This window comes from Protopterus annectens, chromosome 4.part0, assembly GCF_019279795.1.
Source record: "Protopterus annectens isolate FY-2018-M chromosome 4.part0, PAN1.0, whole genome shotgun sequence".
Taxonomy (NCBI): Eukaryota; Metazoa; Chordata; order Ceratodontiformes; family Protopteridae; genus Protopterus; species Protopterus annectens.
Genome location: NC_056733.1, coordinates 684993247 through 685020026, shown reverse-complemented (window position 1 = coordinate 685020026; position 26780 = coordinate 684993247). Strand labels below are relative to the sequence as shown.

The 26780-nt window shown below is 39.1% G+C and overlaps 1 protein-coding gene across 3 annotated transcripts in view; it reads right to left on the bottom strand.

The window, feature by feature from the left end:
- The window catches only part of LOC122799527 (P2X purinoceptor 4-like), a 1302595-nt gene that overhangs the window by 521692 nt on the left and 754123 nt on the right, over nt 1-26780 (bottom strand). For all 3 annotated transcript variants that reach the window (XM_044068651.1, XM_044068650.1, XM_044068652.1), the window contains exon 5: nt 25585-25681. In XM_044068651.1, the coding sequence (XP_043924586.1) occupies nt 25585-25681 (97 nt within the window). The remainder of the gene's footprint in view (nt 1-25584; nt 25682-26780) is intronic.

The following is a 26780-nucleotide window of genomic DNA, read 5'->3' as shown; positions in this document are numbered from 1 at the left end:
GCACAGTAAAGGGATCTATTTGATTATCCCTCACCCATGAAACACATTTCTTCCATTTACCTTTGTACAACTTATGAGTAGATGACTTGTGGGAGGATAACAGAATGTGTTTGACTAGAGAGGACAGGGAAGGAAACCCGGCAATCAGGGGAACTGGAGCAGCTAAACTGTTAGAGATTGTTCTATCCATCCCAGATAGGAGAGTCAGAAGGTCTGGTGCAAGATCTAGAATCCATGGTTCATCCTGAAACATAAGACTTGAAGAAGGGAAACCATATCTGTCAAGGCCAATCGGGGGCAATTAGGATTACTGTCATCTCCAACAGAGTTGCTTTCTCCAGACACTTGGCCAATTAGGGGAAATGGAGAAAAAGTATAAAGAAGTCCGGGGGTCAATCTTGAACAAGTGCATCCCTTGGTGACTCCCCCGCAGGGGGGATCAGGGCAAAGTATTTGCTGCATTTGGTATTGGCTGGTGAAGCAAAAAGGTCACAGAAATGCCAGCCCCATTTTTGAAAGATCTCTTCGGCTACACTTTGAGAGACCACTCAAGAGGCTATAATATGGCTCTGCTCAATGTGTCTGCAATTACATTAGATTTCCCCGGGATGTGCATTGCTATCAGAAAGCAATTGGAAGCCATTGCCAGATCCTCAGGGCTTCCCGATAAACAAGCAGGGGGGAAGCAGGTCATATCCCCTTTATGTACCAAACCACAGACATGTTGTCTGATTGAATTGCTATCATTCCCAGAGGAAGAACGTCTTAAAATGCTTCCATCAAAAGCACTGCTCTCATCCCGAAGACATTTATGTGCAAAAATGAGCCTCATGTTGATGTCAGATGCCTAACTATCGTCCCCAGAAAATACCCAGCCCCACACACACCTTATCTAGGAAGCATCTGTGGTAGTCGTGGCTTGGGGTTGAGGGGGAATAAAGAGATGTCCCTGAGACACCAGAGGGGAATGGATCCACCACTGTAGATCCTTTTTGCATGAATCAGTTTTCAAGATTTTGTGTCATTGGAAGATCTAAAATTGACCATTGTTTGGAAAGCAACCATTGAAGGATTCTTATCTGAAGCTGAGCTAAAGGAATTAGAATTGAAGGTGCCTTTTTTCCCAGTACTTGGAGAACCAATTTGGCAGAAGCTCGTTTTTCTCCTGAACAGCATTCTTCCATAACGTCGAAGGTCATTTACTCTGTCTTGTGGAAGTTTTGCTGTCATAGTCATTGTGTCCATCTGCTCCTATGAAGACCAAATCCTGACATGGCTCTAGAGCAGACTTTTTTGTAATTTATGGTGATTCCTAGAGAGGAGCAGAGCTGTAGAGTGTAGTCCCCGGTTTGTAGCAGAAGAAGCCTGGTAATGAGCCAGTCATCCAGATATGGAAGCACCCGGAATCCTTGACATCTCAGGTGAGCTTCCACTACTGCCATGCATTTGGTTAACATGTAGTGATATCAAAAGGCACAGCCTGAAATCGGAAATGACTGGCTCCTAGCCGGATGCGCAAATGCTCTCTCTGCATCACCTGTCCATTAGTATATGGTAATACGCATCCTGAAGGTCTACAGAGCCCATCCAATTGTCTTTTTCCAAGAATGGAAGTATCAACTGCAGTGTCACCATTCAGAACTTGGTCTTTTTTACTGACTTGTTTAGACTGCTGAGATGCAATATGGGTCTCCAATCCCCCATTTTCTCTGGAACTAAAAAAATCTTGAGTAAGTTTTGACCTGCGGGGACTTCTTGGATGACACTTTTCTCTAACAAGTTTCGAATTTCTAAAGTTGCTTGTTCCTTCTGACTGGGTGGAACATCTGAAGTGATTTGTTTGCAGGAGTGAGGAAGGAGAAGGGAATAATACAGCCTCTGTATATTATGTTCTGCACCCTTTTGTCATTTATTTTTTGCCAAGTCAAGTGTTGCAGAGATAATTGCACCAGACTGCCTGCAGAGGTGAGCAATCAGGCACTCCCTTCAGGGGTGCTGAAAGGATCTACCAAAGAGATTCTCTAGAGCCCTGATTTTGAGGGCTCCCCCTGCCTTGAGGGCGGCATCTTCCATTACTGTTCCCCCCTCTGCCTCTAGGGGAACTTTCACCTTGTGTCCTGGAAAGACCTTTGTGATTTTCTGAACCACATTTTCCCACTACCTCTCTGACCTTTGGGAAGAGGTCTGGTAGATGTAGAAAAAAATGTACCCCAATGGCAGATAAGGTCTTACCCCTCTTGTTCACATCTGGTGAGTGTGTCTTTTACTATGGGCCCAAAAAGAGAAGATCCATCAAAAGGGGTGTTAATGAAGGAAGACTTGAAGAGCTACATGAAATCGTGTATCCAGGCCCATCTCCTAAGTGAGATGCCTGAACCCACTGCCCTACTTGTTCCATCTGCTACACAAGAAAAGTCTCATGGAAGAGTTTACTACTGAATTTAGGGTCGCGAGCTGAATGGTGACTATCTGCCACCACATCAGCTACAGCTCCTTGGAGGGAGTCTGACAGTTCTTTCAACAGATACCTCTATAATCTGGTAAAAGTGAGTCAAGTAGTTCCGGGACCATAAAGCAAAGGCTGCTGACAAAAAAATGCACTTCCCATATCTATCCATGATCCGGGAATCCTTATTCAGAGAAGGGAAAGAGAAACTGGTCTCAGATAGTTCCTTTTTAGTGGCTGCTGCCATGACCATGGAATCCACTGCTACACCTTTGGTTAAGAAGGGCTTGTCTTTGGGGCAGTAATGTACTTATTTGGCCTCCTAGGAATTGGTTCTCTGGAGTCTGATGTCTCCCAAACCTTCTGAGCGATTAAATCAATAAGCTCATCAGAAGGAGGGGGGGGTCACCCAAGAGGTGGAAGGGCGAGACCCAAAATCCTTCAGGTAAACTGACTCCTCAGCTGAAGGGGTAGTGGACTGCCAGTCACCTCTCTCTCTAACATTTCCAGTTTGTCTCCAAATGAAACATCAGGAGGTGACCATGGGGACCCTTCTGCCTCACTGAGGTCAGTATCAGATGTGACTGGACTCCTCTAGGGAGCCAACGTGCTTCCTCTTGTAGGTCCTTTTCTGAGATACTTCCTCAGTGGGATAATCTGGGGAGATTTCAGAAGGGGGGCAGCCCCTTGGGGGACATTTGGAGGCCTAGGGTCAATACAGTCCTGTGGATGGGGTACGTGAGCAGATAAAGTCACAGGCATCGAAAAACTGGGAGAAAGTCAAAAATTAAGCAATACACTGTTACTTAGCCCAGAGCTTGCTGAGAGAACCACATATTTCGCAGAGCTGCAAACAAGATCTGATGGAGTTATGGAATTGCATTATGGGTAAGGTTGAATGCCCACGAGCTTTGCTGAAAGCTTCGAGCTTTTGTAACAGGCCGAGATGGATCCAATACATCAGATCAGACCCCATCAATGAGAATAAAGGCAAGATTGACATCACATCAACAGCTTCGGACAAGAATGTGATAAAAAAGGAACTTGAGCAAGAGGGAGTATATAAATATTTGGGAATGAAGGATCAACAATAAAACATGAACAAATATGAATAAAACTTAGTAAGTAATACTTTAGAAGACAAATTAATCCTGAAAACAGAACTGACATCTAGGAACAAAATTTAAGCTTTAAACCAATTTGCTCTTCCTGTCCTAACTTACAGTTTTGGAGTGAATGACTAGTCCCAAAACGTGTTGGATAGATTAGACAGGAAAACAAGGATGCTTCATGCTTACTAAATGATTTACAAAAATGAGTGCATACCAAGATTATGTATTCCCCGTTCCAAAGGAGGGATGGGCTTCCTTGAAATTGACTACCTGTATAGATCTGCAATTGTGGGACTGCACACATCTGCTGACCTCAAGACCCAAATGTAGTGAAAGTTTTGAAAAATGAGGAGAATAAATCAAAGATGACTCTTCTGCTTAATCTAGAAGAAGCATATCGGCATCAAGCTGGAATGGAAATAAAACCAGAAGTAATCAGGCAGAAAATGAATGTGCCAAAACAAAAGAAAATATAAGGTGAAGGACCAGATGAAAAGGCAAGAAATGTGGAAAATGCATAAATGTAGATGCAAGTATAGAAAACTTCTGAAGAACCTCATGTTGATCAGGATTGAATGCAGGAATCGTTAGAGACAAATTCAAACCAAGAGATGAAAGGTTAACATTGGCAGCACAAGATAGTGAGCTACGTACACATAGTTTACAAAGTCCATTGAACATGTGGGAGAAACAGACAAATGCAGGTTTTGTAAAACAGAACTTGAAAGAATTGCACATCTCGTTGCTGGTTGTGACATACCAATGGCAGAAGGACTGTATACTGAAGAGCATAATAATGTGGCAAGACTGTTGCACTGGGGATTGTGCAAACATTACGGCATTGAAGTGGCTGAAAAACACTGGAAACATGAGCCACAAAGCATCACGAAAAATTATGAAGTCTACATTACATGAGATCACCCATTACCAACAGTTCAAAAGACAGATGCTAGAAAACCAGATATAGTGGTCCAGGAAAAGAAGACAAAAGTAGCATTGGTCATTGAAATAGCCACACCCAGTGACTACAGTGTCTTGTGTACAGAGACACAGTCATAAAATATCAGGATTTGCAGGCAGAAATGAGAGCAATGTGGAAGAAAGATACTCAGACAGTTCCAATAGTAGTAGTAGGAGTAAGAGTAACGGGATCTTTAAAAAATAAATAAATAAATAATATAATCTTACTTCGATACGTTACCAGTAATTGTAACCCCATACAAATTGCAGGAGGAGTTACTACTGGGCACACTGCGGGTGCTGCGAAGAGCACTTCTGGCTGACAAAGATTGAAATACTAATTTCATTAACTTTTATCATACTTTGACTTAGGAATGGGGTCCATTCCCATCATGGTATTAGAAACCCAAACGACTTGGAGAAATTAAAAGCATGAATACTGATGGCATAAGTGGGAAGTGTGGGCAGGTTAAAACTGATATTTCTTGCCCAAAATAGGGAGGCTGAAGCCTAAAGCTCTGAGGAAAAGTGCCAAGAAGGATACAGAAAACAGTGATGGAAAGAGGGTGTAGCCACTACAATGGGGATCTATTTTAACATTCATTGTTATGGTAAGTTACCGTACACAACTATACTATGTTCTTCATTAGATTACTAATGCAGCAGCCATAACTATCTGGCAGATTGCCAAAGCACAGGAAGAAAAAGAGTGGATGAAGAAGAACCAGCATCTAGGATTCCCTTGAGAATATCTCTAATGAAATCTGCTTTAGCTCTGGAGACAGAGTCAAGCTTGTAGTTCTCAGTAAAAACTTTAATGCAGGAACAAATTACTGCTTCTATCTAGAATCTACCCCTTTCCAAAATGACAGACTACAGCTCTAGTAGAATGGGCCCTGGCATTCTGAAGGGAGTTTTTGCTATGGTCCGAGTAGCAAAACTGAATAGCCTGCGACAGCCATTAAGAACTAGCTTGTTTAGATACTGGCTTCTTTTTTCTTACGATCATTGGTAAACATTTGGCTAGATTCTCTAAAGTCTTCAGTTTTGTCCATGTAATACCGTGGTTATCTGTGGACATCCCGAGTACAGAGAATCCCTTTTATTGCTTTTTTTTTTTTTTTTGATAGAACACAAGGAGCTGAACAGCGTGGCTAGGAAATTCTGAAACAACTTTAGTCATAAAGGCAAGGGTTGATTCTAAGACTTGCTCAGCCCTTATGACAGATCAAAATGCTGAGCGTATACAAGGGCCTGTAATTCAGACACCCATTTAGCTAATGTCAGAACAATGAACAAAACAGTCTTCCAAGTTAAAAAATCTGGTTGCAGGTTCAAAGGGAGACAGTAAACCTCTCCAGAATGAAGTTCAGATCAAAGGAAGATGCTAATCAGATTAAAGGGGCAAGAGGACAGAAAATAAATTCCTGTCTAGGAAAAAAGAATGGGCTTTTTTCCAGACCACTGTACAAGATATCTTAGAACAAAACTATTTCAGTTGTCTTAGATAGGAGGCAAACATATCTATTTGGGGAGTTCCTCACAGGTGGACAGTCCCCTTGGAAAACTTCTAGTTATAGCATCTACTTGTAAGAGTCTATCCTGGGCCATGTCAGATACTGTGTTCTGCTCTGAAGGAATGTAAGTTAATTGTTGAGTTAAGTTGTGCCAAATTGTCAAATCCCAGGCAACCATGGCTTGCCTACAAAGGTGCCAGGTTCTTGTCCCCCTCCCTGTTTATGTTCCACTTCACTGTGGTGTCTGTTAACACTAATAGCAGTCCAGTCATCTGTATTTCATTTAGATCTTTGACAGTTTTTGAGGGCCATCATTTCCTTGAGATGCATGTAACTATACCTGAAATCCCCCAATATACCAAAACACTTGTTCCCATAATAAGTGTCCAGTCTGTTCTTAAAAACATCTAAACTAGTACTAGCTTTAATGTAATTTGGCAGTCTGCTCCATGCATCAGCTATTCTGTCAGAGAACCAATTCATATACTTCATTCCCGTAGAATCTTCTACATAGGTTGTCTGATGATTCTGTAGTACTTTTTGATAACCCCAAGCATTCCCAGAGGTAGTTGTCTCTAAATGGCCTATATACCTGAATAAGATCTCCTCTTAGATATCTGTAAGAGAGACTACAAGTTAAGATATTTTAGTCTTTCAAAATAACTTAAATTTTCACATCCATGGATGCTCTTGGTATATTCCCGCAGTTCTCTTTCCAGTTTACTCATGTTTGTTTTCTTATAGGGTTTCCATATTGTTATTCCATACTCAAGTTTGGGTCTAATGTAACTAACAAAACAACTTTATCATTTTTGATTTCCTAGACTTTGTAAATCTTTTTATACAACCTATAGTTCTATAACCATCATTAAAGAATTGGTTGATATGATTAGAAAAACTCATAGCTGAAGCTACTCATATACCCAAGGTATTTAAATGAATCTACAGTTTCAATCACTGTGTGTTGTATTAAATATTCACCTTTCAATGTCTTCCAAATCTCATATGCTTCGTTTTTGATGTATTTATCAGCATATTACTCTCCTGTGCCCTCAGTTATTTTGCAGACATGCCTTATCTGCAACACATGTAATCAGTTTACCCACTTTCAGGTTGCCTGCATATAGACTGTACAATACCTCAGATGAAAAAAAGTTAGGTCTGAAAGATACATAACCAGTAAGGGCCTAGAACAGAGCTCTGTGGAACACCCTTACTGTAACCAAGAATTTCACCTGTCCAGTTGCTGTATGATACTTGCCAAGTCCTATTTATAAACCATGCAGCTATCCATCTTATCAAGAGTACATCAATACCTAGTTGTACTAATTTATTGATCAGTGTTTTGTGTAAGACCCTGTCAAATGCTGAAGTTAAAGCTATACAAGTTACATCACGGGACAACTTTTCATTCATAGATGTTACTATATTGTTACAGATCATTTTACAGGTGGTAACAGATCTATTTTCAATATATGCATGCTGACACATGGTTTCAAGTCCCAACCTATCCAATTCTGACAAGAACTTATCCAATATTACCTTCTCCATTATTTTACCACAACATCAAAGTAGACTTAAGGGTCTATATGACTGTGTATGCCCTACTCTCCTTTCCCTAAAACACAGGTTTAATAATCGCATTTCTCCAATCTTGAGGAATCTCCCCATATTTATATGACCTAGTGTGAATAACAGATATAATGGAACCATACGTTCTTGCTGAAGTGTTCTCAGGTCATTGCTACTAACTCCGTCTCCTCCCTGTGCTTTGTTTGGATCCAGTTTGTGAAGTTCTTTTTCAATATGATCTAAATTTGATTCCAGTATCTGAGGTTACCTGGATTGTCACTAGGACAACTTATCACCCCCTTTTGTGGACCAAACTGTTTTGCATAAGATTTTGTAAATATATCTATAATCTGTTGAGTCTGCACACAGTGTATCAATGTGTGCGTCTTTACTCCTTCCACATCTTGTGTATCTATAAAAAGGTTTCCTATTATGCTCGATATCTTTATATAAATTTTAGTATAATTTTTCTTGATCTTGTCTCACTACACTCAGCTTGTCCAACTTGTTTATTTCAGTTTTCAAAGTTGTAGTTCAACCTCTCTCCCATTTTTTTTTTTTTTATAGTTTTTGTCTCTCACCTTAATCAGATAGATTGTTCTTACGGAAATATATCCCCCTGATGTTGCATGCCTACATCCTGATGTTAAACATATTTTTTTAATTTTTTGCACTCAATTTCTCTTTCAAAACTTTGCACATTCCATCTGCAGTTTTTCCACTGAACACCTTAGTCCAGTTCAGACCTCTCAATCATACCGAATGCCTTGGTAAATACCAGATTTGAGGGTAAAATATTGGGGTGCCACGAACTCGAGTGGCCACTTTAATTTCCGAATTTGTCGCTTTTTTTTTTTTTTTTTTTAGAATTTGCTCCTGACGTCATTGGGGCATGTCAAGAGGTAGGCAGACAACCTGTCTGTCAAACTGCAGAGCCAATGAGGCATTTGTTCGTAGTGTGTTGTACTTCATTTAACTTGATGCGAAGGCACCAATGCGCCACGTGTTTTATTCAAGCAGTGAATGCAGCAAAGCAGCATTAGCTTTATCTTTTTCTTCCTTCTTCCTCCAGAGTCAGGGTAAAAAAAGATTGCAAGGCTTAATATTGCCTTTGTCTTGTGAGTGTGTGAGAGCCAAGAGAAACTAGATGAAAAGGAAACAGCACAGCAGTCTGCGTGCAGACGTGTATGTATTGCTTTTAAGCTTTTAATTCTGCAGAATGTCACTCAAAATGTATTGCATTATGTATTTGCATTTTTTTGTGTTCAAGTCCTGGCAAGGTGAAATGAGAAACAGGCTAAGGGGCGGCAGGCAGTTCTTATGTGCGAGAAAGAATGGCAGTTGTAGGTTTTAGTTTGGGTCAGTGAGGACGACTGCAAATGGGGCTAGCTGAAAGCCGGGTCACAGGACGTCAGTACAGTTGTTATGCTTGCTTGTTAGCTTATATAAAACTGTTCTTTAGATTTTGATCTTTTCTTTAGACCAAGTTTCAACAAAGCAAAAAAGGGAAAATGCAATGCTAGTTACACTAATGGCTGTGTGGGTGGCATGGAGTTTAAGAAAAGACACATACACCCTACTAATTCTGGTGGTGCAGCAGCAGAAAGTGTATCGCTTTTTTTCTGGTTAAGCAGTTCTTATGTGCAAGAATGGCAGTCTGCAGAAGACAGAAGTGCATTGCTTTTCCGTTCCATTAAGCTTCAGTTGTAATTGAGCAACTGCAGTCTGCAAAAGTGTATTGCTTTTTCTTTAAGTTGAAACAGGAGCCTGCAGAAGTGTATTGCTTTTCTAATAAGCTTCTAATTAAGAAACTGCAGTCTGCAGAAGTGCATTGATTTTTCTGTTACGCTTCTTTTTTTGTGTGTGGTATTGCTTACTGCAGAAGTCAACTGCCTTGTGTGTAGTATTATTGCTTACTGCAGAAGTCAATTGTTTTGTGTGTGGTATTGCTTACTGCAGAAGTAAACTGCTTTTGGCAGAAGTGTATTGTTTTTTCTGTTAAGCTTCTAATTCTTTGGGTGTGGTATTGCTTACTGCAAAAGTCAATTGCTTTGTGGTATTATTGCTTACTGCAGATGGCTCATACTTGTGGTCTGTTCCACTTAAAATTTGTGCTTTCTGGCAAATCAGTGAGAACTGAATTCACTAAATAATGATAGCCATTTAAGTTTTAGTCATCCTATATTTCAGGAAGTGCATGGTAATGCAAAACATCTTATTCTAGCAACTTTTCTAGGCTTATACAAGCAATGTTTAAAATGTATCCTGATTTTGGGCCTTTAGCACCCCCCCCCCCATAAAATTTGGCTTTTGGATGTGTTGTGTTGCACAGTTTTTCAGGGGGACAAGTTTAGCGCTGCTTATACAAAGTCTGTTTGTGTTAGTAGCACAACAGGTAGAATACTTGCTTTTAATGCAGAAGGCTGTGGCTTCTACTCCCACAGTATGTAGCTAGATTGCTGATATTGCACTGTGTACTTTTAAAGGGTGTGTGGATGCTGTAGTCTTAAGAATGTCCTCTTTGGTGGGAAATGGAGATAACAGGTTCATAGTTACTAGGTATCAGTTTGCCATCCATTCCCTACTGCAGTATTAATAGCTTATCATTTTTAATGCAATATAGGCAATTTATTACTCAAGGGCAACAGGCACTATTTTTAGATGAAACAATGAAATATAAAGTTGTTTGCTAATTGCTAGCAGCAAGCTATTTGTCACTTACTGATCTCTTTAATGTGGAATTATTTAGATGACTTACTTCTGAAGAGATTGTGCATATTTACTAATACTGGTGGATTGCATAAGTTTGTAAGGCTTTTATGATGGAAATGTTCCGAATTGAGCAGTTTTGTCATTATTGGGTTATGCATTTTGTTTCACTGCTTACTGTAAAAATGTTCAAAACAAATTTAAAAGCATTCTAACAAGTGTGCTGTATTATGCAAGGAATATAATTGAATACAATCAGGGAGGAAGAACACATGTATGTTTTGCTTTCATGTGCAAGGGGGCCTATGATTTGAAAACAGCCCAAAGGTAATCTTTATCCACCACTAGCCAGATGCATTTTCATTTTCTTTGAATGCGGGTTTCAGTGCTGTTTCAATAAATGAGTTTCAAGGGCAGAGAAGTTTTAATGCTAAGTCCATTTTAATTTTTCATTGTGAGACTGTATTGATTTATTTAGCAGAGGTCTGTTAGTGTTTGTGTTATAAATGCAAAATAAAAGTTTTAAATGAAATCTAAAACATTGTAAAAAGTAAAGCAGTATGCACATTCCAGTGTTTATGGTAAACGGGGCGAAATAGCCATGTAATGGGACATTGGAATGGCTGCAGAGGGGGAGGGCTGTGTATGGGGGGGCTCATTCAACCATGATTTTGTGATGGGGAAGGGTGGAAAACTCAGACAGCCCCGGGGGCAGCACAAACTCTAGCTATGCCACTGATCAGTAGGCCACGGAGATTGACTTTTGGAGGTCCTAGCAAACTAATATTCTTTTGCTAAAAATTAGAATATTGCCAACCATACCATTAAATGCCCCACTTTCACCAGAAAATCCAAGTGGGTCACCAAAAACAAAATCCTAAGGTTCATCTTCTTCCTTCCCAGTGAAACTCATTGCTACACATTTTAAAAAAAATGGTTACCATTTACTACAGGGTCTTGGCCCGGCTGGGGCCATATTTTGGTTCTGTTCTTCAGTTTGCTTTTGAAAGTCGATATCCCACAATTCTATTGGAGTGGGCAATATTGCATAATTATGCATGCAAAATTTTATGTCAATCGGTGTCCAGATTTGTACCTATTTTCATGGGCCTTTGTCCAGATTTTTGATGTCTCCAGGTTGAGAGGTATGCTCCAGTTAGTTTTACATAGTGACTGTTTTGCTTCCATATAATCTGCAATTAACCTTCTGTGCAGTGGTTTAAATTTCAGTTTGGCAGAATTACCTAGCAACAAATTAACCTTCATAACCCCATGATCACTGCACATCAATGGTGGTAAAACTTGACCTGAAGTAACAGTAAACAATATCTAATATGTTCCGTTCCCTGGTAGTTTTTTTTTTTTTTTTTTTTACAATCTGAAGCTGTTCTTGTTCCTGAATATACGTTGTGAATAATTTCCTCATTAATGCTGTTGAATCAATATTATAGTCTGTTTATGATAAATTTATGTCCCCAGCTAATACTCTTCCCTCCTCTGTTTCATGCAAAAAACATACGACTTCCTCTAGGTCATCTGCACTTGGCTTTGGTGGTCTATACACTAACAATTGCTATATGTTCCAGGGTTGATATTGTCACATTTACAAAGTCTACAGTATTGGTGTTATCATTGAACATATAATAATTACAGGTCTCACAGATATCTTTAATCACTACCATAACCCCGCCACCTGATTTTTTGTTAGAATGTCGGTTACATTTTTACCCTGACAGAACTGGTTTCCAGCCATTGTTCTTTAACCACGTTTCACAAACAATAACAGCAATCTGTGGTAATGTAGCAAATTTCCAATAAAAAAGCTTTACTATTAATGCTTCTAGCATTAAAAAGCAGAGATGTAGCAAATGTTGCTGTGAACTGTTAAAATTTTTGACCTGGCAAAAATCCTGCCTAGTGTTTGTTAAATATTGCAAAATATCCACTGTAAAAATTATCCTCCCTGATTTTGACAAGTGCATGCCATCCTGAACACGTGTGCGCCCAAAACTAGGCTTGGATGCTCTATAAAGTTCCATTTTTTAAAATAGGACATTTTTTCCATGTAGGTATTTACCCGAAAAATCTTTTCATTCACAGTAACCTGACTATCCTTTCCATCGGTGATTTGTGAAAAATACTTCCCAACACCAGTACATCCTATACTATCTAACAGGATTGTCAGTTCCCTACTAACAGTCAGAGAATCCTTGTGGATGACAATTTGTACTTCTTTACATAAAGGCATTCCAAAGGCTTGTCTCACATTTTCTATTTTTGCTCCTGGCAAGCATAACACTATTTGATGTTTATTATCTTCTCTGCAAATATAAGTATGAGTTCCTCTAACAACTGCATCACCAATTACAAGAATATCTTTGCTCGCCAGCTCTGAAGACTCTTCAGCTTCTGATACAGTAATATCTGCTCTATCAATTGTTATGAAGGCTAGATCTTCATCACCATTAGTCTTATTAATCCCACTGTTTTCACTGCATCTTAAATTCTCATTCAGCTGGTATTGTAAATCCACAGCTTGAGACGTAGTCAACATCTCTCTCCTTGTTACAGTAATGTTTTTCAATCCTTCCATGTTCAATTTTGATATCTTCCTTTTCACCTGCCCCTTGCCTCATTTTTCTATCTTCTTCTGGAAAAATTATGCCTTTTTCTGTAGACTGAAGGTTTTCAGATAGAAAAATATCATTCCCTGTAACCTGTGTCTTGCATAACAAAGTGGTGTTCTTTTTACTACGTATTCTCTTTTCTTTAGTCATTGATCAGTTTCTTTCTCTTCCTTATTTGTTGTGAACTTCCTTTCTTTTGTTGTTTCCTTCTAAACAAACTGGATCCTCAGATTGCTGAATACTTGCATCCAGAATTCCAAAGTTGTCAGGGGCATCGTCTCGTTTCATAGGGGTTGAATGATCTTTGCAGACAATAAATGCATCATTTTCTAAATGTGTTCTACTTGTTCCTTGTCTAACATTACTTATTTTGCCAGTCCAGTCATTAATATATAAAACAGTTCTACAAGCCATGCCAATTGCACAAGTACAATCATCATCATTAATTTTAAATGCAATTCTAACAATGGTAAGCGAATCATCCACACTTTGACACAATGAACACAGATCACCAGTATTATCAGCGGTTACCTTTAAATATACATAGCATTTATTATACTGTAGAATATTTTTCTGCATTAGCAAATAGTTAATTGCATATTCACTTAAGGAATCCATGTTCAGCTTCAAATGATTAAAATATTGTAAAAGGACGAATAGTCAAAATCAGTACCACAGAATTCAAAGAGAACTTTAATCAACATCTATGAGAAGAAAATCACACCAGCAATATACAACTAAATACTAAAGCACAGTAAAGTTGTTCTGACAATAGAAGTTCTGCAAGCCAGACAAAAGTTGCAATTCCTTTATGTCTCGTGCGAAGCAGTGCTGTAGCTTCTGCTCACTATTGCTCGCAGTCAGACATCATCTCTCCATGTTACGTCTGAGGCATCTGTGATCACTTACTGAGAGGGAATAGAGAAAGAAAGAGGAGGTCCTGGATTTACAAATACATTATTAGATTACCAATTGAGTTCTTCCTTTACAAAATTAAGAACAGGAATTGGGAAGGTTAGGGGATGCAGATGGTGGCCTCACATGGATTTGAGGAAACAATCTTCCTCATTTGAAGTCAGGTAAAATGAGCCATGAGGAAGGATAAAGTAAAAAAAAAAAAAAAAAAAAGAAAGAAAACAAAAACTAGAATCCTCAGAAATGTCCTTGCTGTTGGCATGTTTTAACAGTGAAGAGAAAGTGATGATGATAAAAAACTTCTCTGGGGGCAGAATGGCTGTTAGAGATGACGACTACCATGTTATTAAGGAACAGGGAAGGACTTTTCAGATTTCACTGGAAGCCTAGGTTCCTGAATAGATGCACAGTATGTGTGTCAGCATGTCTTGGGTGAAGGATACCAAGTTGAGACAATCTTACAGGTAGGGGTATATGTGAATGCCTTGCAGTCTGCAAAAGGCTATGACCAAGGTGAGGCTCTTGGGCTACAAAGAGACCAAAGGGTAAAGATATAAATTGAAACACCAATTCCAAGTCAAAGAATCTCAGGAAACTTTTTTTGTGAATTGGGATGTGTAAAAAGGCATCTTTGAGACCTAGAATGACAGCAAGGGAAAGGTTTAAGATAATTATTCTGAATTTTGGTACCAGAAAAAATGCATTCAATTTTCCAAGTGTCATCTTTTCAAGAGACAGTCTTGAGAAGAAGCTTCTTCCTTGTTGTGTAGGGAGAACAGTCTCTACCACCTCTTATGGTAGACGCTCTCTAATAATTTTATGAAAAATGCATTAGGTTCCTTGCACTGACAGAGATCCAAAATTGAATGGGACAGGGATGCCCCACCAAACTTGTAATCATGTTACATGATTTTAGCACCCCCTAGAACTGATGTTATTGAGCTCCAAATTGGAAGACTGCAAGGAAAGATTGCAAGAAAGATTGCTTGCAGTTGTGGAAAGAAGCCTTGGGTGGTGAGTGGAGAAGAGGATATGAGGCAGGAATAATCATAGATTTTCCTTTTGTAAGAAAGTCCTTGAGTGCCTCTTTCCTCTTTAATATTACCTTGACATTTCTTCTTATACTACTGCTTGGAGAATTTTTGTTAGGTTTAAGAGGCTTCTAAGAAAGATTCTGGGCTGGTTGGATAATTTCATTGGTACATGAAAACGGGAGACAAACAGCCTACATCAATTTGCCTGCTCTCTTCCGGCTTAAGCACATCAGCTCAGGAATTACCAAATAACAGATCTATTTTCAAGACAGGCATTCAAAGGCGGAGCCTTTTCATCTTTAAAGAAAGTTCTGTAGTCTTACCCAGTCACTCCCATGCAAAACAATTCAAGATGCAGCTGCTCTGGAGACCTTAGTGACTGAGTTAGGGGGTTACTCAATGATTGTTGCATGTTACCATAACTTTATTACAGGTATTTGTATGATATGGGTTTTTCAGTTATTGTCCTAAAAGCCAAATGGATGATGCATGGCCTTTTTTTTTGCCAAACTTAACAGAAGCATGACTATCTTTATTAGGGATAGTAGTGGCCAAAGAACAGAGAACGGTAGGGTCAGTTACACAAGTCTTATACAGAAACTTAACTCACTCAGACCTATTAACACCTTTTTGGTATACATCCAATTGACACCAATACCTGCTTATGCTGTCCATAACTTCTTTGGGTCTGGCTTCTTTAAGTAACGTACCAAATAATAGGCAGTATTAGAAGTGGCAAGGAATTAACAAAATGACACTAAGATTAGTCTATGATTTCCTCACTGGGAAAAATATTTGCCACTTACTATTCATATTTATGCTCATATTTTCATAACAGAGACCTACATTTTATTTTGTTGTATGGTGTGAAACATCAACGTAGAAGACAGGAAATGTGAGTTTATATCACACTATAATGGAAACATTTCGAGTTGTTTGTTAGTAATTACAAAAATAAGCAATATTTCCATATATACTTAAAAATCCAAGTGACAAACTACTGCATTACATTATCTGAAAGCTTAGAAGTTGAATAAAACTATTTGATATTTGCACTGTAAGTTGCACATCTTGAGAAATCCATTATTTGTATTGTTAATTATACAGTTAAGCATATGTTTTCATATTTCTGTAGCTATCTCAAAATATGTACTTATACATGAATTTCATCTTCTCATGCGAAAGGTCATGTCTGGTTAACAAAAATGTTCTAACAATATACATCAAGATTGTATAGTTTTCAAAATATGGCAATTTGTTTGTGTTTAGAAAAAAATGGGGGTTTTGTGCATTAATTGTAATGCCCCATCACTGGACCAGTAATCAAGCAGCCCCAATCCTCAACAATGGGGGGATGCTCACTGAGAGGATGACAAGTACAAATGCACAGTATTACTAGATGCAGGTTTCTGTATCAAGTGAAATTTCCCTTATGACACAGTCAATCCTGGGCTGATTTCTCCCTCTTTCTGCAGATTCCCAATAAGACTCCCCCACTGGCACAGCTATAGAATTGAGATTGCAGCTGAGTGGCCAAGTCAAGACCTCCAGCACCCGCTCTGTCCTCTATCCCAGGTGAATCCCCCACTACTGGAAGCTGGCAGTATTTAGCATCTACCTGTGAAAATACATAGACCTCAGATCTTTGGCAGATGCTGGAAGTCATAAAACAAATGCATTCCTTCATACTTGCAAAGTAGACAATACAGAAAACTTCTCAGCACAGACTGTGCCTGTAGCTGCAATGAAAACCAAAATATACTTTATGGGTATGTAATAAAAGATGGTAATTTAATTTCAACTATTTATGAAGTTTAACCTCCAGTATTCCAGTCTCCACTGTTAAAATATATATATTAAACAGTTACAATAGTGCATTGTACATTTCTGTTCTATTCCAGCAGGATACACTGTGGTTAAATTTGCGAAAATCTTTTCAACCCACACTTCTCTACCAGCAGTTTGATATACACATGACATGCAGTTCTAATACGCTTCGCAAGGGATGGCTTACACCTGTCACCACTGGGCTTCAGGATAACAAACCCACCTCCTTAGAAAAAAAAAATGAAAAAAAACTAAGGGTAATGCTGTTCAACGCCAAAAGAAAATCTCAAGATGAACATCGACGCCTGTGCAGTAACTGAAACCTGGTTTTCAAGGCTCAGAGCACCCCCAACTACTGTCCATTCATCAAGGACACCCACACCTCAGGTTAGTAGCAACACATGAAGCATCAGAGACGACAATACAGGTGCAACATAAGGCAAAGGCACTGTGTTACAATGAGTGGTAGCATACCACCCTCCCAATCCTCCCAGAATATCACAAAATACCATCATACTGGGAGGACTTCACCTACCCAAACATAGATTGGGTATTATTTTCTAGCCTAATACTAGCCCCCAAAAAGGTTCCTGAATTCAAATTCAAATGCACACTGGAACTGACTCACACCACACTAGAGATAAGATATACTAGACCTGATCAACACTGGGGGGGGAAATGCTACCACAAACTAATCACCCTGGATATACATATCCCACCCCTCCACCCCAAGAAAAGACCACAGTGAAAAAAAAAACAAGATCCTTTCTCCTCACTTTCTTCTTAGATGGTAAATCTCATAAAGGGAAGACATCTCTGATCAAACCATCCAAGGCCAACTTTGAGAGAAAAATCGCGCTAAGGACTAAAGATAACCAAACCCTCAGATATGCTCAGAGAGTTGTCACAACAAAAAAAACACTGAACCCAGATATACAACATTCTAATACTTATCCCAGCTGAATGTAATCTCCCTGTCATCTCAGATGTCAAGTGAGAACTGCCCTAACAAAAAAAAAAAACACAGCATCAATGGGACCTGATCGGATTCCCGTTATGCGAACTCAGAGAACTCAAGAGGAGCTAAAAAAACACACAAATGCTATTTTAACCTTGCCTTACTTGGGGACATATACCTGAACACTGGCAGCAGCAGCAGTGGTCCCACTCCTGACAGGGTGCTCTACAGACCCTGAAACTACTACCCATACATAAGCTTAACCACAGCCTGGTCTGCAAAGCTATGGAAGAATCATTATGGAACTCAAACAGAGGACCAGGGGACCACAGACACTTGACCCCCACCCAGTTTGGCTTTGTAAAGGGAAGATCCTGCCTTTTAAACCTGATTGACTTCTAAATAAAGGTCACTAGAGCCATTGATGAGGGCAAGGGCATAATACAGCATGGGCTTGGCCTGGCTACACTCACACAATCCCCCCACATCATAGCATCATAGAACTCATCCTTAAAAAAAAGTAAACCCCATGTCTGCTAAACTGAAGCTAGGAAGACAGAACCCATAAAGTTAAAATCGCTGGAGCAATGTCAGACTCAAAGCCAGTCACAAGTGGTGTCCCACAGGATCTGTTATAGTCATCCCTTTGGGAAAAACAAAGTGCCACAAAATTATCACATAGAGCAGCACCCACAGGGATTCACATTCAGATCCAGGGATGTCATTGTACCCCATATATCCCTCCCATCAGACCAATGATTGAGTACAATGCTCCATTTGGTATGTACCTCACCGCATTTGCATCAGCTGGAGAGAGACCACAAAGTACCACAGGAAAGAGGGGAGGTCTCTCCAACCAACATTATTCTGCCAGACTAAAGACTAAAGAAATTTCAGTGGCAATTTGCTGGCCTGCTCAAAACCTCGCACAAGTATGAATAGGACATGCTGGAGGGATAGATTCATAACCCAGCTTCCCATGCTTTGAAACAAGATCAGAGCCCTCACTGACTCTCTTCAAGAGAAATCTTGATGAGCCCAGGGTCACATCTGTGTCACTGCTGACAGGGGGCACAGTAAACTATTTTATAATATATGGGGACCTTTTGTGTGTCACTATTAGACAGAGGCACAGTTTCTAAAACTTGTAACCCAAACATCTTATATAGATCATGTTGATATTCACCAATGACATACAAATTATTTACAAAATTCCAGCTAGCTGGGCTGTCAGTATCTCCTTTTGTCACAATAAAGTATTACAGTCTTTATGGAAAAGAATGAACGTACTGACTTATTACTATAAAGGGCACTTCTTACTGATAATATTACTATTTACATAGTTTTAATAGTTTTTATTGCTCACAAAATATTTACATTTGTTTACCTTATGGTTTTTAAGTTTATTTTTCAGAAAATGCTCTAACTGCAAGATGTGTGTAGGCTGCGAGAGGTGTGACATTCCATATCACACAGGTGTTGATGAGTTAGGGAATAGGTATTGTATAGACTATCAGGTTTCTTAGCAGCAGGAGTTTAAGAATGTGAAGAAACTGACGCAGCAAAGGCAAACTCTAAAGCACCTAAAACTGTGTGTGGGGTGGAGGATTGGGTGATAGCCACAATTTTAGGAGAGTCCATGCTGAGAAGTACATATTGTTTTTTAGACTTGAAAACCTCTTTTCCTTCCTAACCTGATAAAAAAACAGATCACTCAGAACTTTTTAAATATTTCTTTCTTGTCCTCTGCAGCCTATTTTGCATCTCTCCAATGACAGTTCTCTTCCTCTGTCCTTCCAACTGACAGGGGTGCGAGTCAGGAGTTGTCTCTCATCACTCGTACCGGACACTGTTTATTGTGATGGTGTACTTCTCTCTGCTCTGTTAATGCAGCACATGCTCTGCAATCTATAGTGCTTACACATCAACACTTACCTTCATCACCACCCTAGAGTATTCCCACTGCTTGGCAATGCACAGCTACCCTCACCAGTGCACTAGAGTGTTCCCACTGCTTGGCAGTGCACGATTACCCTCAACCACACAAGAGTGTTCCCACTGTTTGGTAGTGCACAATTACCCTCACCACCACACAAGAATGTTCCCACTGCTTGGCAGTGCACACTTACCCTCACCACCACATTAGAGTGTTTCCACGATTACCCTCACCACCACACAAGAATGTTCCCATGTTCCCACTGTTTGGCAGTGCATAATTACCCTCACCACCAGACTAGAATGTGCACACTGCTTGGCAGTACACACTTACACTCACCACCACTACAAAGGTGGGGTTTGAATATAATAGTGGGTTCAGTGCCAAATCTTGCTCCTGGGATGGGCGAGGCTGCACTGGCTTTTTAATCGCACCTCTCCTCAGATATCTTCATGAAATCAAGCTACTCAAGTAAGCTATGGAATTGGGCAAAATCCTCTACTGTCAAACACCCATACAAATACTTCTCATGCAGGTTTCATTAAACAAAAATAGATAAAATTCCTTTGCTGTTGATTTACAAATAAAAAAAATACAAATCACACAAAGTAAATGACCAACACTACTTAAAAACGAATCACAAGGCTTTAGATAGAAACAAAATGTTTCAACTGAACAACTTAATGCTTTTGTTTCATTCTTATACAGGACTTCATCGGAATGAGTTCATATACAAAAATACCAAATATACAAGCAAATTTTATATATTTTTAGGTAAAAAGTTCTCTCTCTAATTGCTTTGCCTATGTGGCACTCATTTTACTGCCTTTGGGCCCAGGTCTTCAACTCTGATTATTACTTTAAGCATTATCAGAAAATTAAAGTGAAGTAAAGGAATATAATACAGTACTGGCATATTTACAGGTGGATGAGATCAATGCCCAGAGCATCAAGTGCCCAAATCACAAGACCCCAAAGAACAAAACATCAATTGTTGCTTTCCATAAAAAAAATGCTGCCGATATATTTTTTAAGTGTGTACTGGAGGCAATTCTTTTCTTTTGGGAGATTTTCTCCTTTATGTTTATACAACCATATATTAATGGGGTGAAGCAGCACTTGTCCTTCTGCAAACACAGCCTAGAGATTTTGCTCTATGGTATTTCAGGCATATGTTTCTGGCATTTGTTTCCTGTTGGCTTCCCTGCATTTTGTAAGCCAAGCTTTCCCTACCCTTGACACACTGTGCCAGTTGGCTACAGCACTTCTCATTCTAGCCTTGAATTCCTTATTCAGACTTCTGCCTTCTTCACAACTATCACTCCCAGATAACTTAAGCTGTAAACCTGTTCCACATTCCCTTCCACCGTAATTTCAGCTTTTTCTAATTTCTCCCGTTTGCTGCAAAGACAACAAAGTCAGTTTCATCCCATGTTCCTTTACTTTTGTATTCCATTCTATCGTTTGCTAAAGTTTTTGCTCACAGCCTGCTTATGTCAGTTCATCTGTATAGAGCAGCTACGTTACCTATCCCCTCAGATTTGTTTGCTAGTATGACCAGCAATGGACTTGGAACTGAACTCTTATACACACCCACTCCTACTGCAAACGCCTCAGTCTGAACAATGTTGGCACTTTTACCAATAGGCCCTTCTACACAGTCTGCACTAATTCTACCAGTGATTCTTGGACTTTGAACCATCACAATACTTCCCAAATTTGCTCTCTTGGTACCTTAACTCGCACGTTTTCTCCAAACCTACGAATGCCCAAGTTGGACTCTTCTCGTTCCCAGCCTCTTTTCCACTATCCATCTCACTGCAAACATCAGGTCAGTTGTGCTACATCCTAATTTGAAAGCTAACTGCTCCTCTGCCATTTTACTTTCTACTGCTTTGTATATTCATTTAGCAATCCTCCTCTGCAGCACTTATTTTATTTACTTATTTACATTTGTTTACTGGGATGGTCCACTGGGCCAAAATGAGTCCATTTTCAGTGGAGGCCTGGGGAGAAAATCTCCACATCAACAAGTACGTACAATAGTGGAGCCACAGTCACAGTTGAACAAGGTAAAAACTCACATTAACAACTACAATAATTACAATACAATTTAAGAGGTACAGTTGAATACACGTATAAGATATCACAGTTGTGTATTAAGAAATGTCAATAACTTCGAGTAATGTAGTCTGAATATTAATGACTTGTGAAGATATGTTTTGCAAGATATTACATGAAAATAAAGCATGGCAGTACATGTCGATGATATCAAATCAGAAATGCAACTTAGGAATGCATAAGCACAAAAACTAGCATCAATATCAAGTAGGTATTTCAACATAGTAGGCCTAGTTAATATTTTTATAATAATCATACTAGTAGATAGAGGAGTTTAAGTAGAGACTTAATAAAGGGGGTAGCAGTGATGAAACTGGGGACTCAGGTTTTGGGAGGTGCAGGACTGGAACATGTGCAGCGCCATAGAGTGGAAAGGTGTTGCCAGAGACTTGAGAGGCATTATTGGTGGTCCTCATCTGTAATGGGAGGGCATGCCACTGTTTGGCAATAGGAAGAGTAGAGCATCTGGCTGGAAGGTTAGGTTTTTCTGCTTTCAGGAGAAGTTAGTTTTCAGATCTGTTGCACTTCCATGCAGTGTAACAGTTTGATACCTCTGTAGTGCCCAGACTTGTGAATGTTCCCTTTGTCCTACATTGGTACTAGAATGCTTATTGTCCAGTCATCTCTCGTCCGTCTCTCCATACTACTAACAGGACTCCAAACATTTTTTCCTCAGGTAGACTGCAAGTGTTAGAGGTGTGATGTGGAAGAAAGAGGTAATTGAGAACAGATTTTTGGGAGTGCAATCAGTTAGCAGACGAAAAATTCCCTGCAGACTACTCTGTCAGAAATACTGGGTGAGCAAATGGGTGTAACAAAGGAAATTACTTTTTGAACAGTGATACAATATCTGAATTGCCTAGACATAAGGCCTTGCTGAGTATAATTTTGTTTGCTGCCAAAAAAGCAATTACTAGAAAATAGAAATCAAAGTCTAAACCAATCATATTAGAAAGAGTGACTATAGTAACAGAGATAAAAGAACTGGAAGTGGGATCTTTAGAAAAGGGTAGAGGCAAAATTACACAGAAAAAGGGAATTGTGGGAAAAATACATGCAGAATAACGTTTTGGAGGAGGAATGAGATTTAAGGGAAAGCAGGAATTGAACGAGCTATGTAATGTTTAAGTGATAATGACTGCATAGAGGATTACATGCGATGTCTAATATTTGCAACTGAAAATGTCAATATGGTGTGTCTTCATTTATACAAATGTATGACTCCTATGTCATAAGTGATAATTCCATAAAGAAGTTTTTGGTTTAAAAAAAAAAAAGAGAGAAAACATGCAAAAGCCATTTCTCCCCTAACTCGCACAATATCTTCATCACATCTGCTGTGACCTCAACTGAGTCTGCTGCTTTCCCAGACTTCATTTTCCTTGGCATTTTTCTCCTAATGTGAGGTGGGGGTCTTCCTCGTTTATTACAGGCTGTGTTATTAGGGGTTTTCCTCATTCAAAAGCTTCTGGAAGTTCTCTTCCAGTGCATCACCTGTGTCATGTGAACTTGTGATTAAACTGCTGATGACATCCCTTATGAATTGTGTCAGGACTGCCATTTTAAAGCATTTTATATACTTCATTTTTCATCCATCCACCATACTTCATTATTATTATTACATTATAACTCGGATACAGTCTTAGTGCTTATTTTACAGATAAACCAGATTTATTTAATAAAACAGAAGTTATGTATTAAGACTGTCTGTCCACTTGCATTTTTATTTTGAATTCATCATGTGCATATTCAACACTCTGCTATAATATTTCATTTGCATTTACCTGGCTGTCTTTTATGGATATTATACTGAAGTACGTGACAAGTACATCAAATCTATGCAAGACTTTCACATTATATATTCCATAAACTAACTCCTACAACAATTATTGGAATACATTATTTTGTGTTTTTGATCAAATTACTCACAAAATGCTGAAAACTCAAAATATTAAAAATCTATTTAATGCAGGGGGTAAACCCCCTGCACCCACCTTGGTAATTATATACACCAACTCCGGGATAACATACCAGTGCGGAAAGGGCACATTTCCATTTTCAATATTCTGCATTTAACATTTTGGGATTAAATATTTTATGTTTTCAATCAAATAAATACATTCCCAATTACTCTGCACAGTACTGATGTCTTTCTAGCATAATGTGCTACTACATGCACACTGGCCATTTCTTCTGCAACTCTATATAGTAGTATTAGCAGTCTGCATAACGTATGACATGAGATATGGAATTCTGACAATAGTCCACCTCCCAGTGGTGTAACATGGTCCTGCCTGGGAATCTACCCCAATGTTATTTACTGTTACCACAACTTTTTCATGGAGAGTCACTAACTACTTTAGATTGTTATACTAATAGCATATCTTTGATGGATCACTTTTAACAGTAAAGCCTCCTTCCTTCCTCTAGATGGGCAACATGGGAAACTATGTATTATTATTTTGAATTTTATAATGCAGCAAAATGTTCCTACTATATGTGGTGTAAATATTTATACTAATATATTACACTACTGCATTCTTTACATTAATGAATATCAGTGAATGTATTAATCGGATTGACAACATTTCTGTTGGTGAATCAAGTTACAATAGCCCTTGCATGTTTATGCACTACATATCGCTTCTGGTTAACAACAGACTTAACCTTGCACAAAAACATTTTGCTGTACAGCAAACATGAGTAACCAAAAAAAGGGAACAACAAGGCAGTATATACATAAGGGCACCTCACGCACCACATATCAGTACTTTAGAAGGCACTAGACTAGTACTGGTTCCTTATAAGGTGCATACCCACTATTTATATATTTAAAAGATCAGTCAAGAAAATGTGGTGAACTAGGTGGGCAAGTCCAAATGTTACGAATTACTGTACAAGGACCTGTCTTCAAAGATTTACAGTTATGGAAATTACCTCACACAACTGTACTTTCTGTGCAGACTGGAGGATTAGAACAAGATCTGTCATTGCTAGTATGGACTCACTGATAATGTGATTCTACTTACAGGACATCAGGTCACAGAAAACCCCTCCCAGTGAAGTCTCAGGCACTGAAACCTTCGCCTCAGCAGTGTCAAGGGCATCTTCCCTCTAGACCTACAAAAATCACCTTTCATCATTATTCATTAGAATTCAGGAACTTTCATCACCAAAAATAAATACAAGCAGCCTACAAACACAAGGAAACCGGAGGTGCCAGTAAGGTGGCTTACCAGTGATAAGGATCAATGTCTGAACTGCACTAGTGGCCAAAATAAAGGATATATATATATATATATATATATATATATATATATATATATATATATATATACACATGTATGTATGTATGTATATTTATGACAGGTCAAAAACCCATTTTATGGTCAGTGCCTGACAATAGTGTGCATGTGTCATGAATACACAAGCTCATCCTTGAGATCATCAGCTTCCAGACAAAAAGTTCATGAGTACTGACTGGTGAAGAGAATAAAATCAACCAAAGGATGCATCAAGGAAGGCCCATGAGAAAGAAGCATAAAACTATTAAGTATACTGTTCTACAATACTACATGCACTTATCTTTCCTGCAGTGGTCTTTGACACTCTTACAAAACATTTTTTTCAAAGCCCACTACTATTTTCTAAAACAGTTATATGAATGGCCCTTAATGCAGCACATGAAAAACTATTAATGATTTATGTCAGTTACTTTCCAATTGCCTTCTTTTCTCCTCTTTTGACAAAAAGGTGCAACAACTGCCAGGCAAGGTAAAAAGGTACTGTTAAACATATTTAAACATAAAGCCTTCTATGTCCTAACCTTCAGATGCCTGTAATTACTTACTTGGGTACAACTGTGTCACTTTCTACTGGACACCAAGCAAAAACTTCACAGGTCTTGACAGTTGCATTATAGAATACACATCTTCCAGTAGGAATGCCTAAGTAATCAGACAATAAATTAGCTATGGTTCCAGTAATGGAAGCAACACATTAGACATTTTTATATAAAGACTTTTAAATTTAATTACTGAAAGCACAGTTGTGTTAGTTGTACTTACCCACAACAGATGTTCGAAGTAGTCACTGCTGCAGTAGCCTATGGGTGTATTCGGTCAAGGATACAGCAAATAGCCACCTACCAAAAGCTTTCAGCCCCTCCCACACTGTCACTGTGGCTGCCTACAAGCTAAGCCCTTTAGGAGAGAACTATATAAGGAGCCAGACTGATTAAAATGTTCAAGACTTTCTTGCCTATAACCAAAAAAGGGCAATTCACCCTGAACTTAAAGATATAAATAAGTGGCAGTGCAGTTATCAATGTCAGTGGTGTAAACTGGTAGCTCACAATCCGTTGGTGCAGAAAGCTGTAGGTTCTTACACCAGGTAGAATGATTGTTGACACTGCAGTGTGGCATAAAGGGGTGCTAGTGTCTGTCATTCTTCAGATGAGATAGATGTTAAACCAAGGTCCCATCTGCTCAAGTTGATGGTAATAGCTTAGATGTATGTAACAGATCCCATGGCACCTATCGAAATGAGGTGAAATTACCCAATGCCCTGGCCAGATTTCCCCAGTAGTATAATACCAGTTCAGGTCTCTCCTGAAAAGAGGCTACTAGCTAAGTGGGACTAACCCAGTCAACAAAAGAAAAAAAAAAATAAAAACAAATCCAAGCCTTATAACCTACACTAGAACTATGTACAGCAAAAGGAGTGGTGGTGGGTGTGTATGGCTAAAGCAGCATAGGTTCATAGATTAGTACTAAGCTAACTGCCCTTCAGAGCCATTTTAAGCCTAGCCAATTATCTCTTGTGAGACTCAAACCCTGCACCTTGTGTTTGTAAGGCAAACACCTTAACCATTAGGCCACCCTCCCAACCCTTGTGAAGTGAAGCAGTGAAGAATTTGAACTTCTACTGAAATGGGTAAGTGCAACTTACACAAATGTACTATGTTCAGCATTCTCACTGCTACAGTTGCCTTTGGGCTATAGAATACCTTATCCAACCTGGGAGGAGGATGATTAAGGGTCCAGG